This window comes from Hyperolius riggenbachi, chromosome 8 (genome assembly GCF_040937935.1).
Source record: "Hyperolius riggenbachi isolate aHypRig1 chromosome 8, aHypRig1.pri, whole genome shotgun sequence".
NCBI classification, from domain to species: Eukaryota; Metazoa; Chordata; class Amphibia; order Anura; family Hyperoliidae; genus Hyperolius; species Hyperolius riggenbachi.
Genome location: NC_090653.1, coordinates 147954849 through 147966752, shown reverse-complemented (window position 1 = coordinate 147966752; position 11904 = coordinate 147954849). Strand labels below are relative to the sequence as shown.

General features: G+C 45.2%; 1 protein-coding gene across 1 annotated transcript in view; it reads right to left on the bottom strand.

Moving 5' to 3' along the window:
- Window positions 1-2611: 2611 nt before the first annotated feature.
- LOC137527407 (G-protein coupled receptor 143-like) overlaps window positions 2612-11904 on the bottom strand; it is a 75711-nt gene continuing 66418 nt past the window's right edge. The window contains exons 8-9 of the mRNA XM_068247919.1: window positions 8076-8313; window positions 2612-3718 (exon numbers count right to left, since the gene is read on the bottom strand). Of these exons, the coding sequence (XP_068104020.1) occupies window positions 3606-3718; window positions 8076-8313 (351 nt within the window). The 3' untranslated portion in view covers window positions 2612-3605. The remainder of the gene's footprint in view (window positions 3719-8075; window positions 8314-11904) is intronic.

Sequence of the window (11904 nt, the reverse complement as noted above, 5' to 3'; positions counted from 1 at the left end):
GATCAAGGAGATTTTTTAACTTGATGCAGATGTTGCATCAATTTGTATGCAGACTGAAATTGGACCAATCCATCTCGGCAGCAACTTTCATCAAGTCAGAAAAATCTGCAGTTCCATGATCATCTCTGCTGGTGAACAGCAACTGGTGCTTTCAGCCAATGTGTTGTGGCTGTTGGACAGGTGAAAAGCAGATGAGAACAAGGCTTCTCCTGTCTTTAAAAGGAACGTTTGCCTTCTTAAAACAGAAGGTATTTGAGATAATTCAACTTTAAGTGGGCAATTGTGGTTACCCAGAATACATCACTACTGAATATGCAAATTCTTTCTTTATGCCCCTGAAGCCAGGATTACATCCAGAACTGATGGTGTGTAGCAAGCCTATAGCTTATACATTTTATAGAGCTACATCAACCCAGCATGCAGATAGCAGCTTTTAGACTGGTTGTCCTCATCAGTGCATGGCAGGGATTGAAATGGCTCTGTCTGATAGGGCTTGGACCAGCACAACCGAATACCCAAGCAGCTCAGCTTACTATGCACAAAGGGATATATTGTTCTCTGGGCAGTTGGAAAAAGCTGTTATTTCCCACAATGCAACAAGGATCATAAACAGCAAAACAGTCAGGACCTTGGTCATGATGTCACGCTGTGGGAGGGGTTTCACCACAATATCAGCCATACAGACACCCCTGATGATCTATTCGAGAAAAGGTAAAGATTTTCGTGGGAAAGGGGGTATAAGCTACTAACTGGGATGAAGTTCAATTATTGGTTCCTCTTTAAATGCAGCAGGCAACTGGGTTAATAAAAAAAAAAAATCGGCAGAAGGTGCATTTGAATGACTTGATTCTAAACTGCATATAATTTGCATGCAAGTTGGAGTTATTAACATCTTATTGACCAACTTATGCCATCATACATACAGTACAAGCAGAGGTTGAAAACAGTGTACACACATCCCATTTCTTGGACGGTATGAAAGTAAAGTACAAACATTGTATCTCATGCTTCAAATAATGTTTAATGGTAGTTTTTGTTTAATCGGAAATATTCTTTGTATTTTCAATGAGCACAAACATATACAGTATTATTACATATAGATACTTGCCATTCATTGCTCTACCATGGAAATGTGACAATGAAATGTATGGGAACATAAAGGTCTATTCATAAAGCCTAGACTACAGCGTGAACAACATGTATTTTATTGCAAAGCCTGTATAGAATGCTGACCTTAGAAGCAAGTGTGATATCACAAAAGGCACATGAAACTGCTTTTGCTTTCAAATACACCTCTCTAGTGGCTACTTTCCATCCCACTTTCAAGTGATATTGCAATAGCTTGCTTATTCAAAAGCAGGTGTTAAAGGGCAAATGAAGTGAGAAGTATATGGAAGCGGCCATGTTTATATTCTTTTAAATACCAGTTGCCTGGCAGTCCTGCTGTTCTATTTGGCTGCAGCAGTGTCTGAATAGCACCAGAAACAAGCATGCAGCTAATCTAGTCCGATCTGACAATGTCAGAAACACCTGATCATGAACATGCTTGTTCAGGTTCTATTGCTTAAAGTATAAGAGGCAGAGGATCAGCAGGGCTCCTAGGAAACGGTTATTGCTTAAAAGGAAATAAATATGGCAGCGTCCATATCCCTCTCTCTTCAGCTGCTTATCATTCTCTGAGATCATACCTCTTTTGGTCATGTTATCACTCTCCTCCTTAGCCTCTTTCATTATTATACGTTTCAAGCTGATGAACTATACACTCCCTCACCTGAAACTAAAGTGCTAGGTAACAAGCTAGCTCTATAAATAAAGTTTAATAGTCTTACTATACATCTCTGCTCCTTTGCCTTCACTGATTATGTATATAAACAGGGCTGTCTGGAGCCAATGGGTTCTTAAATTTGGTTGAAATTGGAGGCCTGTCCTGCAGCATGTGACCAGAGGATGATGTACGATGAGGTCAAGGAACCAGAAGGAGGTAAAGCTGGACTTTCATCCCAAGTATAGCTGGTGCTTGGGACACTACTGGGAAGAGTCTTCTTTGAGGATATATGCTATACAGTTTCACCACCAGTTTGTGCTGTAGCAATCCACCTTAGGGTCACTTTAAAGGGACCCTGAGCAGAGGCTATGGGTATGCATTTAGGCATACCCACGTCTATCTGGTAATGAAGATAAAGTTACCGGCACTGTTGGTAAGCTCTCCTCCTCCTGGTCCGCCTGCAATAAATTACATTGTATCGGCGACAATGAAAGAAAGTTGTGCGGTGACCTGGAACAGGAAGTCCGAGGGTCCTCTCTGCGCATGTGTAGGCTTCTTCCTCCTCTAATGTCCCCTCCCTCTTCTGCAAGTCATATTGCCGGCGTGCACACGCGGAGGGGAGGAAGAAGCCTGTAAGCCTGCATAGAGGACCCACAGACTTCCTGTTCTGGGGCACAGCTCTACTTTCTTTCAGAGTTGTCGATACTTTGTAATTTATTGTGGGCAGACCAAGAGGAGGAGAGCTTACCAAAGGGGCTGGTGAGTGTATGCTCATCACCAAATAGACGTGGGTATGCTGCACTGCATACCCATAGCCTCTGCTCAGGGCCCCCTTTAAGGAAACCTAAAGTATGAAGATTACGGAGGGTTCTACTGCTGCCTTAACTTGTGTGATGCTCTGTTTTTTAAATCTTCTAAATCAGAAAAAGAAAATATGCAGTTCATATATTCTGGCTTCACTCTCTAATAACTGTATGTTTGTTCTAGGTGTGCAACCCATACTACTTAAAGGACAACTGAAGTGAGAGGTATATGGTGGCTGCCATATTTATTTCCTTTTAAGCAATACCAGTTGTCTGGCAGCCCTTCTGGTCTATTTGACTGCAGTAGTGTCTGGATCACACTCAAAACAAGCATGCAGCTAATCTTGTAAGATTTGACAAAAATGTAAACAACCTGATCTTCTGCATGCTTGTTCAGGGTCTATGGCTAAAAGTATTGGAGACAGAGGATCAGCAGGGTAGTCAGGTAACTGGTATTGCTTAAAAGTAAATAAATATGGCAGCCTCCATATACCTCTCACTAGATGTCCGTTAAATGAAAGCTAAAGTGAAACTAATCGGCCCAGTTTTAACTTAACTGGGGCTTCTTTCAGCCCCTCATAGTTCTTTAGGATCCTCGCTGTCCCCTCCACGCTGAGGCGTGCTGTCTGGGACCACACATGCAGCTGTCAGAGGGGACAGCTGCTGAATGGATCAGATCAGAACAACACGGAGAGACTGGAAGGAGTAGAGGGGGCTAGAAAAAGTCCTAAGTATGTAAAACTGGGCTGATTTGTTTTACTTTAGGTTTATTTTAAGCCAAAAGATCAGACTGACAGCCAAACATCTGGAATGTCTTAAAATGAAAACATGTTGTCAGCCTCCATTATTGAATTTCAGGATTCCTTTAAATCCATATAGATAAGGCACAGTAGGACATTTGATATGTATAAAATTACACAATTACTGTAGGTACATTTGTGCAAACGATTCACTGGTGAAGATTATGTGGAGTTTTCATACAAATACAATCTGAACAAATACATTTAAACATGTATTATCTTGCTTCATCTGTTGGCTCAGACATTTGAGTGCTGTGGTCTTCGCTCAGAGCCACGAAGGTGAGCAGACGCAGAATCTCGCGTACCAAGAAGCCGTACAGCGTTTATTTCCAAAGTAGAGCATCTAAATTCTGAGGTAGAGAAAAGGAACGTCACAAAACAGACCAATTGAATTCCACCTTTTCCGGAATAAGTTACTGGTAGTCCATTTTCAAAAATATATCTATAGGCCCATTATAAAGTAGCTTTATGAACAATAATATCGTGGGGTTGTCTGTCAGACCTGCATATGAGGGAAGACCCTGGTGGGCCGACATATTTCCTTGTAGAAAATACCAGTTGCCTGGCTGTCCTGCTGATCATCTGCCTCTGAAGCCTGGTACACCATGCAATTTCCTGTAAGATAGATGGGTTAAATAGATAATTTCCGACAGGTCTGATCTGATTTCCGATCGTTTTTCTGGTCAATTTGCATAGAAGTGATTAGAAAAATCGATCAGAAAATGATCGGAAATCCGATCGGATCTGTCGGAAATGATCTATCGATCCATCTATCTGATGGAAAACTGCGTTTCGTGTACCAAGCATAATACTTTAGCCATAGACCCTGAATAAGCATGTAGAGAAGAGGATTCTGACACAAATATGATTAGAATAGCTGCTCGTTTCAGGTGTGTGATTCAGACACTGCTGATGCAGGACTTCCAGGCAACTGGTATGGTTTAAAACGAAATAAATATGGCAGCCTCCATATAACTCTCACTTCAGGTTTCCTTTAAATTGGTTGGAGGTTTAGTATAAATTTATGTTGTTGTAGAGATGCGCTCCTACTTTTATGAACCAACCAATTATAAATGATAAAGATATTTTATAATAAAAAAGGCAAAAGACAAACAAATATATAATATACCGTAAACAAAACAAAAAACAAAAAAGAAGTCTCTCCCTGGTGCAACAGTTATGAGTGTCCTTGCATTTAGGACAACAATTCAAATGTAGCTATATAGCTGCATATGTTGTAGCTGTGACCGCAAGAAAATCCCTTGTCACTACAGCTACAAACAGCTGAGATGTACTCTATGAAGAATTAGCCGATGCAACTGGGATCACGTAGCTCATGCTCAAAAAAAAAAAAAAAAAAAAAAGAAAACTATCAATAGTATGTTGTTTGAGCTGTGAAAGACTGAAATGCCCTTTGGACATTAGCCGTATGGTGCTCATTGCTACCTGATGTGATCATTTTTTTATTAGGTCAAGTTATAGTCTGATGTAATTTGTGCTTAAAGAGAGTGAGCACTAAAAACATGCACGTTTGTAAGCGCTCGCTATTTATAGCCATATTTTGCATTGCAGACAGCACCGGCTTCCGATATTTTAACCCCATAGCCGTTATTCATATGTGCGCCTATGTCGACGCCCACATTTCCACTAAACGAGAGTGCCCACATTTCCTGTTTCCTAAAGTTTCTCCCTCCATCTCTGTCTTAAAATGGTGAAATGTCTGGTGAATGCTCCCCACATAGCGATTATTTTCTGGTGACTGCTCCCCACATAGCGATTATTTTCTGGTGAATGCTCCCCACATAGCGATTATTTTCTGGTGACTGCTCCCCACATAGCGATTATTTTCTGGTGAATGCTCCCCACATAGCGATTATTTTCTGGTGAATGCTCCCCACATTACGATTATTTTCTGGTGACTTGGAGGGGTGTGGGAATGTTGGGGTGGAAGGTTCTGGAGGAATGTTTGGGTGGGAGGTCCGAGAGGTGCGTTGGGTTGGAAGGACGTTGGGTTGGAAGGACGTTGGGGGGGGGGGGTCATACAAAAAATTTGCTATGGGGCCCAGTCATTTCTAGCTACACCCCTGGTCTGAAGACTGGAGAGTGTTCTAATTTGGGAAAAACGACCAGGCAGCACACAATGCAGTTTGTTGCAGAACATACTAAACAGCACAAGGTGCTGAGGGCACATCTTCAATCCAGGGCCAGGCCGAGGCAGAGGCGAGAGAGGCTCCAGCCTCAGGGCGCAGTGTAGGAGGGAGCGCACAACTCACTCAGCTATCATTCCCCTATTGTGTTTGGAGCAGACTCAGAGAGAAATAAGAAAAGGGTATACATGGCAGTGACTGCAAGCCAGATAACTAGAGATTAAGGTTTTAGGGGGGTTAGGGGCCCTGGGGCACCTCTTAGTCAAATGCAATCAGTGTGTGACAGTTGGGGTGGAAGGGATGGAGGGGCACACTTTGAGGTCTCAGCCTTGGGTGCTGGAAGACCTTGTCCCAGCTCTGCTTCAATCTATACAAAGATATCATCTGTGCTTTAAAAGTAGCCATACTCCATACATGATTCAAGGATTTTTTTCAAATAGTATTTTTTCAGCTTGATAAACCAGTACACCATAGCTCCTGGGCTGTCCCCCAAGTGGAGATGGTCCCCCTAGTGAGAGGCTGGTAATTCCAGCTCACATGCCGATTTTCACAAGCGGCTCAATGCTACTGCGTAGGCCTGCCTGTGCATGAAGAGGCACATAGTTGCGATATGCAGGAGGGTCCCAGGCAGCAGGACCCTCCTGCACATTCTTAGGTATGTGATTTCTTGACCCGAGGTTCCCCTCAAGTTCACTTAAACTACTTCCTGCAAAACCGACATTTTAAAACGTCCTGTTTTAGCACTTTAATGCAAAATGGACGTTTTAAAACAATCTGTTTTGGAGGGCAGATAATCAGGATACACCGGTGGGTGCTTTAAGGAACGCACACTTTCCGTCACCTATGGGTGGCCGGGAAGTGGTTAAAGTGAACCCACAGTAAAAAAATAAAAAATAAAAAAAATGCTCATTTACTTACCTGGGGCTTCTTCCAGCCCCCCTGAAGTCCTCCTACTCCCTCGCGGTCATCCCATGCTCAGCCGTTCCTCCGGTGCCCGCCTCTGTAATCGGGCACGACCTTGCTCATGCTTCCGTGGTGGGTAGCGTTCTGGGGTTGTGGAGTAGCAATTTTTGCTTACTGCGCTAGCGCAGAGCGATCCTGGCCATGGGAGTGTAATAAAGGATGTGTACAGCACGTGGCCACACATCCAGCGTTGGAGGGGGCACTGCAGGAACGTCGGAGTGCAGGATAATGGAAAGAGAACAGAAAGACTTAAGGGGGCTGGAAGAAGCCCCAGGTAAGTACATTTTTTTTTGTAACTTTAGGTTTCCTTTACTAACTGTTTCCTTTACTAACTGTGGACTTCAGGAAGTGCCCTCCCCCTCTCAACCCAGTCATCATTGAGTATCCAGCGTTCGGTTCTTGGGCACAACCATAACCGGTGATTTGAGATGGGGAGAAAACACCACTAAATGCCAAAAAAAGGCCAGCAAAGGCTGTTCTTCCTGAGACAACTGAAGAAGTTCGGTATGCCCCAGGAGCTGATGACAAGTTTCTACACGGCTACCATCGAGTCTATCCTTTGCTCCTCAATCATCGTATGGTATGCAGGCGCCACCGCTAGCGACAAGTATAAACTACAAAGAGTGATCAAGGCTGCAGAAAGAATTCATCGGGACTTCCCTGCCACCACTGGACCTACTTCATGCCTCCAGGTTAAGCAACAGGGCAAACAGGATTGCACAAGACCCCCGCCATCCCGGCTGTCGCTTCTTCAACCACATGCGCACAGGCCGCCGCTACAGAACTATTCCAACTAAAACCTCCAGGCACAGGAACTCCTTTTTCCCCCAAGCTGTGCTCGCCCTTAACTAGCACCTCCCCACTCAGCACCGCGCTCTACAGCTTAATGCTATATAGTCCCCTACACTATGCCCTATACTGTGCACGTGTGCTTCTATACTGTCTGTGTTTTTTGTATTTCTGCACTAAGGGCTGGTGCACACCGAGCGGCTTTTTCAGCGTTTCTGCAGCTGCTTGCGGCTGCGGATACGCTTGGTCAATGTATCTCAATAGGGTGGTTCACACCAGAGCGGGAGGCGTTTTGCAGAAACGAATCCTCCCGGGGTGAGGCATTTTTTGGATTGCGGATGCGTTTCTGCCTCAATGTTAAGTATAGGAAAAACGCAAACCGCGCAGAAAAACGCCTGTTCAGAGCGGTTTTGCCGGCGGTTTTGTTACAGAAGCTGTTCAGTAACAGCTTTACTGTAACAATATATGAAATCTACTACACCAAAACCGCTACACAAAACCGCAAAACGCTAGCTGAAACGCTACAGAAAAATAAGAAAAAGCTTTTAAAAATCTGCTAGCATTTTGCGGATCTGCTAGCGGGTTTTGGTGTGCACCAGGCCTATGACTGTTTCCCTCACTTTATGTTTTTCTTTGCTATGTCCATGCTATGTCCTATGCCAATGTGTACCCAAAATAATTCTGAGTGCGGCATCCGTCACACTTAGCGAAATAAATCTGATTCTGATTCTTTAAGTTACATTCATTATTTGTATGTCAATGTTCTTGTTGCAATCCAATAGCTCTACACCATTCCATGAAGACTCACCCATGGAGGAATAGGAGTCCAGTATTTGCAGAATGTTGGGGAAGGAGTGCTTTTCACTGGGCTGTGCAGACTGCATCCGGAGCAGATGTTCCTCTTCTGCCATTGAGTTCTCCCACTCCTGCCCAATCACAGGTGGCGTTTCTGTTGCTGTGCTGCTTTCATTCACACAGGCAGCAGAACTCCTCCAGCCAAAAAAAGCCAGGGAATGTACGCCGCAAAACATGGGATTCAGAATACCCTGAAAACACAAAGCGTGCCATTGTAGCTTATCTTTAAACCACCAACACACTGCATTGCATTCTTTAACAGCAAGACAAATTTTAATAAAGGAAAAAAAAACCTTCATTCATAATATACAGTGTATGACATCCACAAATCCCAACACAGAGAGCCTGATTTACTAAGCTACTAAATACTCAAGTGCGATCCCTTATTGTGTCTCACCCTATTTTTTCTCACCTAGTCCCCCTTATTGTGTCAATAGCGTTTGCCTTTGACCACAGCAATTAGATTTCTACACTCACCTAACTAATGGAGTACTCCTCGATTTTACTTTATAAACATTAAACAAACTTATGTTCTATAGAAAGAGACTGGTAATGAACAGGAGCTCACACAAAGTTCCATATCAGTGCATGCGGTGCAACTAAAAGGGCTGTGGTGAACTCAATTTACGCACTCAAGCCCACAGTGTAGTCCCATTAGTTATTTTATTATTATTTATTGTATTTATAAAGCGCCAACATATTACGCAAATTAGTTCATCGGAATGATCATGAAAATTGGTTCTATCAACTGACTGCATACTCAGGTCATGTATAGTAATCTATGAAATTCATTATCACTGGATAATATTTGTTGCCAAGCAGGGGCATACCTAGAAAGCCCCGGGCCCCCCTGCAAAAAAAAGTTCCGGCCCAACCCCCCCCAGGGCCCGCTCAGGGACTTTTTGGGGGCAGGAGGGGTCGCAGCATAAGAGGAGAGCTGTGGCCGCAGATCAGTGGGGAGGAGGGAAATTCCCCCGTCCTCTCCCTCACCTCGGGCTCTCCTCTCAGCGCTCCCCTCCTGCAAGCAATCATTGGTGGTGCTCGTGGCAGCAGCGGTGGCGCAGGCAAGCTGAGCAGCACATACCTCCTTCTGGACGGAGGTCTCCGATCACTAAGTGCTTCATAGAACTTCCTGTTTACACAGGAAGTTCCATTAAGCACTTAGTGATCGGAGACCGGCCAGAAGGAGGTATGTGCTCAGCTTGCCTGCCGCCGCCGAGGCTGCCACGAGCACCACCAATGATTGCTTGCAGGAGGGGAGCGCTGAGAGGAGAGCCCGAGGTGAGGGAGAGGACGGGGGAATTTCCCCCCTCCCCACCGATCTGCAGCCACAGCTCTCCTCTTATGCTGCGACCCCTCCTGCCCCCAAAAAGTCCCGAGCGGGCCCTAGGGGGGCCACGGGCCCCCCTGCGACGGCAGGGGTCGCATCCCCTATTGTTACGGCAGTGTTACCAAGTAACCTCCTTGCCCAACGGCTTACAGCTGGCTTGTCAGAACTGCTAGCCCACCAGCTTTTCCCATACAAGCTGGTTGAATCCGAGGCCTTAAAAAATGTGTAATCTATACAAGGCAATAGCGCTCCTGCTATGGACACAGTTCTATATATAGTTAACACAAAGTTCTATATTTCCACTTTGTCCACTTCCGTGCCAGACTTGTATCCCAGGTTCACTCGGAATGACCACCACCACCTCACCCTCAAAAGTGGGCACTCACTCTTAGAAGATGACCCTCGGCTATATGGGTCACTATCGCCTCTGGGATAATTTTCAGGCTATCCCCCGCCTATTCTGGCTCCTCTTAGTGGTTCCAATGTTGCCAAACAGTGTATAGAGCGCACCACCGTGTATACATACTGTAGATACTCTCAAGTTGGTCAGCGCAGGGTTTTTTGCAGTAAAAGTCTTAAAAAATTTGTAAGCATTGCAGCACTGCAGTGAAAGGTACCAAGAAGAAGATACTTTTCAGAGATGGGCATCTACAGTGGCAGGTCAACCAATCTCTTGCACAAAGTGTTGGTGCTAAGGTCCATCTAACCACAGACACTTGGTCTTCAAAACAAGGGCAGGGAATAAAAGTGAATTGCCGCGAATTTCCAGTTTGCGAATTTTCACAGTAAAACTTGCAAACGTGTTTGCGAATGCGAAATTGTGACCATTGTTTGACCATCACTAGTGGACACTGCGCTTTGCAGCTCTGGAGATCTGTGCTGCAGGAAACGGCTTGTGAAAGAAGTGAACAGATATAGTGCTGCCCATAACTATTCATACCACTGGCAAATTTTTACTTTGTTACTTTTATTCAACCAGCAAGTAATTTTTTGACGGGAAATGACATAGGTGTCTCACGAAAGAAAATAAGACGATGTACAAGAGGCTTTATTGTAGAAAAGAAAAACATTTCTCAGCTTTTATTTACATTGGAGCAAAAAGTGTCCAGTCCAAAATTATTCATACTCTTCTCAATAATTAATAGAAAAGCCTTTATTGGCTACTACAGCAATCAAACGCTTTTTGCATGTATCCACAGGTATTTTTGCCCATTCATCTTTAGCAATGAGCTCCAAATCTTTCAGGTTGGAGGGTCTCCTTGACACCCCCTGATCTTTAGCTTCCTCCACAGATTCTCAATTGGATTAAAGTCAGGACTCTGGCTGGGCCACTTATAAATGTTAATGATGTTGTCTGCTCACGATTTCTTCACCACTTTTGCTGTGCGTTTTGGGTCAGTGTGATGCTGAAATGTCCACTGGTGCCCAAGGCCAAGTTTCTCTGCAGACGGCCTGATGTTATCGTTGAGAATCCTCATGTATTGCTCTTTTTACATGGTGCCATTTACTGTGATTAGGTTCCCTGGGCCATTGGCTGAAAAACACCCCTAAATCATTAGATTCCCACCACCATGTTTGACAGTGGGGATGGTGTTCTTTGAGTTGAAGGCTTCTTCTTTACATCAAATGAAGGAAACATCATTGTGACCAAACAATTCAATTTTTGTTTCATCTGACCATAACACAGAAGACCAGAAGTCTTCTTCTTTATCCAGATAAGCATTTGCAAAGGCCAAGCGAGCTATTGTGTGCCTTATCTGGAGTAGTGTTGGGCGAACAGTGTTCGCCACTGTTCGGGTTCTGCAGAACATCACCCTGTTCGGGTGATGTTCGAGTTCGGCCGAACACCTGATGGTGTTCGGCCAAACTGTTCGGGTTCGCCCGAACTGCTCAATGCCCGGCCGAACAGGGCCCCTGTTCGGCCGAATACGGCCCTCCTATGGGGTCGCAGGCATAAGGGGGAGCATGCCCCGATCGCGGGGGGGGGGGTGGGGGTCGGAAATTCCCCCCACTCCCTCCACTAGCGCTCCCCCCTCTGCCTGCTTCCCCATAAAAAAGTTTGCGTAAAGTTAAATAGTACCGGTGGTGGCTGCTGCAGTGGCTGGCTGGCAGTGGTGTGAGTGAGGAGGAGGAGTCCGAGTAGGACGCATTGAGGCCGGGCAGTGGGCGGTTCAGCGGTAGTACCCTTGTGGTACTTCCGACCTTTCTCTGACCTCACGTCCTCTACGTGATGACGCATACGAGGGTACGCGTGACTCACACCACTGCCAGCCAGCCACTGCAGCAGCCACCACCGGTACTATTTAACTTTACGCAAACTTTTTTTATGGGGAAGCGGGCAGAGGGGGGAGCACTAGCGGAGGGGGTGGGGGGAATTTCCGACCCCCCCGCGATCGGGGCATGCTCCCCCCTTATGCCTGCGACCCCATAGGGGGGCCGTATTGCGGCATGT